This window comes from Henckelia pumila, chromosome 2 (genome assembly GCF_033568475.1).
Source record: "Henckelia pumila isolate YLH828 chromosome 2, ASM3356847v2, whole genome shotgun sequence".
NCBI classification, from domain to species: Eukaryota; Viridiplantae; Streptophyta; class Magnoliopsida; order Lamiales; family Gesneriaceae; genus Henckelia; species Henckelia pumila.
The window spans coordinates 29,740,151-29,743,508 of record NC_133121.1 but is presented as its reverse complement, the minus strand read 5'-3'; the positions used below and the strand labels follow the sequence as shown (position 1 = coordinate 29,743,508).

General features: G+C 37.4%; 1 protein-coding gene across 1 annotated transcript; it reads left to right on the top strand.

The window, feature by feature from the left end:
* The first annotated feature begins 1,477 nt into the window (after window positions 1–1,477).
* Window positions 1,478–1,978, top strand: LOC140877446 (uncharacterized). Its single transcript, XM_073280983.1, has one exon. It carries the CDS (start codon window positions 1,478–1,480, stop codon window positions 1,976–1,978), a length of 501 nt encoding a protein of 166 aa, XP_073137084.1.
* The last annotated feature ends 1,380 nt before the right edge of the window (window positions 1,979–3,358 follow it).

Sequence of the window (3,358 nt, the reverse complement as noted above, 5' to 3'; positions counted from 1 at the left end):
CTCAACAAAAGTCAATGAAGAGACAAAATTGTGAAATCTTAAATACGACTAATCTTTAAAATTATTTCATACAACCTTCTTTCTCTAAATCACCACTGAACAATATTGTTTTCACATCTATCTAATGCAAATCTGAATCACATGGGCTACTAATGTAATGACCATATGAAGAGAATTTTTTTAAATACAAAAAGAAAATATTTTCATGCATTTAATTATTTTTCCTGAGTGAACTTTTTAGCAACGAGTCTGTCTTTATTTCGTTCAGTGTCATCTAATGAGATTTTATTTTGTTGAGGAATTTAAGTTTCGGTGTTTTTGCGAAATTAAGTCAAACGCATATCAAAACTATATCACTGAACTGAATCGGTTAAGTAAACTTCTCTCGCACCCGAACTTCTATGAAGTGAAACAGTTTACTTACCCAGATTGATTAGTTAAGCAGTTGGCCGCACTAAACTGCTCAAGTTGCTGAACTGCTTATATTTCTGAACTAATTTCTGACTTGAAGTCAGTCTACCTATTTGCCACAAAACTGCTCTCGTTAGTTAACTGAATTTTGCGCAGACAGTTTACAAACATTCCAAAAATATTCAGTTGTAAGTCAGTCCACCTCAGCGGATAAATCCTTCCATACACTGACACTCTACAACAACCTCCGCGCACTCAGATTGTACTATTGCGGCAGATAATGATGATATTGCAATACAAACAGTGCAACGAGAAGAATTTTAAGATATCGGATAATATTTAAAATTGGGACTGCTGACACCCTAGCCTATAAATAGGCATCTCGATCGGTTTTGGAAGCTCTAGCAAGTCTTACACACGAACTCACAATTTTTGAGCAGTCTACCAAAAAGCTTTCAAAGTTCATCAAGCTAAACTGATCAATAACTCGAAGCACACATTCGCAGATATCATCTGATCATTGAAGGATCAATTTGTGCACTTGTAATCGAGTTGTAATCACTTTGTATTAAATTCAGTCTAGGACTGTCTTTGTTGTTGTTTTCGCTAGGAGTTCTAAGATAGGCTGTGTGGTAAGTCCTTGTCTTGGAATGAGATTTTGCAAAAGTTTTAAAATTCAAAGTCTTCTAGTATAAACCTTCCTCCTGGGAAGAAAGGGTGACGTAGGAGTGTTTAATTCTCCGAACATCCAGAAACATCCGAGCGTGTTCTTCATTTCAGTTTACTTAGTATTTTCAGTCTCACATTCATTTTTCTTACTTAGTATTCAGAATCTGTTTGTTGGCATCTTCCGCACATTTCATTTGTTTGTAAACTTATATCGACAACCAAGAAGGAATGAAGTTAATTGCCAACCCGATTGAGTTCTAAATTTTAAGTGTTAAGAAATTTTGTGGTGTATTCACCCCCTCTACACCCAAACTGATCCTATAAAGTGGTATTAGAGAGCAGGATCATTCTTGTCTCTAAACACTATATCAAAAATGTCATCATTCAGTAAGATTCTATGTTCTCCAAAGAGGATTTCGATGATTGGAAAATAAGAATCCAGGCACTTCTATCAACCTTGGATGATGACATGTGGTATGTCATCACTGATGGTCCCATTATCATCACGAAGGCCAATATTGCAGTTGCTGTGACAGAAGGAGCTCCACAAATAGTTGAGAAACCCATAAGTGAATGGACTACGGAGGACAAGAAGAAAGCCAATCTAGACAATGTGGCTAAAGACATCTTGTACAAGACCCTTGATAAGAAAACATTCAGCAAAATCAAAATGTGCAAAACAGGAAAAGAAATTTGGGAAAAACTTATTCAGCTATGTGAAGGAAATGAGCAAACTAAAGAGAACAAACTGTCTGTGGCAACACAGAAGTTTGAAAATATCAGGATGAAGCCTGGTGAATCAATGTCAGAATTTTATGAAAGAGTTAGCAGCATCATCATAGAGCTCGACGCACTCGGTAAAACTTTCAAACCGAGAAGTTATCTTGAAAGTGACTAGAGGACTTCCCAAGGAGTGGGTCGTCCAGACTATGGAAACGAGAGAATCAAAATATTTAAACAAACTTGAACTTCACGATTGTTTTGCTGATTTGAAGGCATATGAGTTTGAGAAAGGCAAGGGAGGAAGATCAATCTACTCCGTAGTTGACCAAAGCTCTGGCGATTATCAAATTGGAACCATCAGTTTTTGTTGAAAGGACAACAGAGTAGTTGATCAGTGATGCCATGTCACTGTTTGTGAGGAAGTTTGGAAGGTTCTTGAGAAATAACCAAGGAGGGTCCCACAGGAGAAACTACCAGAAGAAGGACTCAGTTGATGAGTCCAAGACGTGCTTTAATTGTGGGAAGAATGGACACTTCATAACAGACAGTCCAAAGCCCAAGAAAGATGATAGAAGGCCAACTGACAAGGGAAAGAAGCCATACGAGAAGAGGAGGAGTTCCATAGATTATAGAAGATCATCTAAGAAGAAACATGAAGCCTTAGTTGCTGAGGAGAGCAAGGCTAAATGAGCGGAAACTGATAATGACTCGTACGAGTCAGACTGCTCCTCTAACTCAAGTGATGAGGAAGAAATTACCTGTCTAATGGCGAATGAACAATAAATGGAGTCCACTAGTGAACAGACATTTGATTTCAATTCTGAAGAATTTACACGGGATAATTTAATACTTTCTCTTCATGAAATGGAAAATGAGTACCAGAAACTATCTATATCATTCGAGGAAATTAAGGCAAAGAAAAATGATCCGCAAGACTCCTCAAATGAACCCAATTGGGAACAGTCGGTTGAGAGAATAAGTCTTGAAGCAGAGATTGCCAAGATAAGAATTGAGAATGAGCAAGCGAAGACAAATTTATTGAAGCTTATCGGTGAAAATCAAAAGTTAAATGATTTAGTAAGATCAAGGAACAAGTCTTCAAGCTTGCTAACCGAATTGCAAGATTTGAAAAAATCTGCAGGAGACAAGAGTGGTCTAGGGTTTGGCAAAAATGATTTCATCGGTGAGTCTAGTACTCTCCCAAAACTGGACATGTGCAAAGGTAAGTATATACACTTCGTAAAGTCCAGTATGGGACATGAACATGGATATATCCATGAAAAACAAGTCCTTCAATTTAAAATGCCAGTTGAGAAGATGAATGGGAAGAAGTTTGGTATTGGTTTTGTTCCTGAGAATTCTAGAGCCAAGCCAAACTGGATCCCTAATCGGTTCAGTGGGGCACAGAGAAATTCTATGAAAGGAAATCAGAAACAAAGCTATAACAGAAAACCTGTTCAGAAACGATACATGCAATTAAACGATGTGGGAAAATGTAAACAACATTTGGTATCAACTTCTTGTCACAAACCACGATCATGAACACCCGCATCTA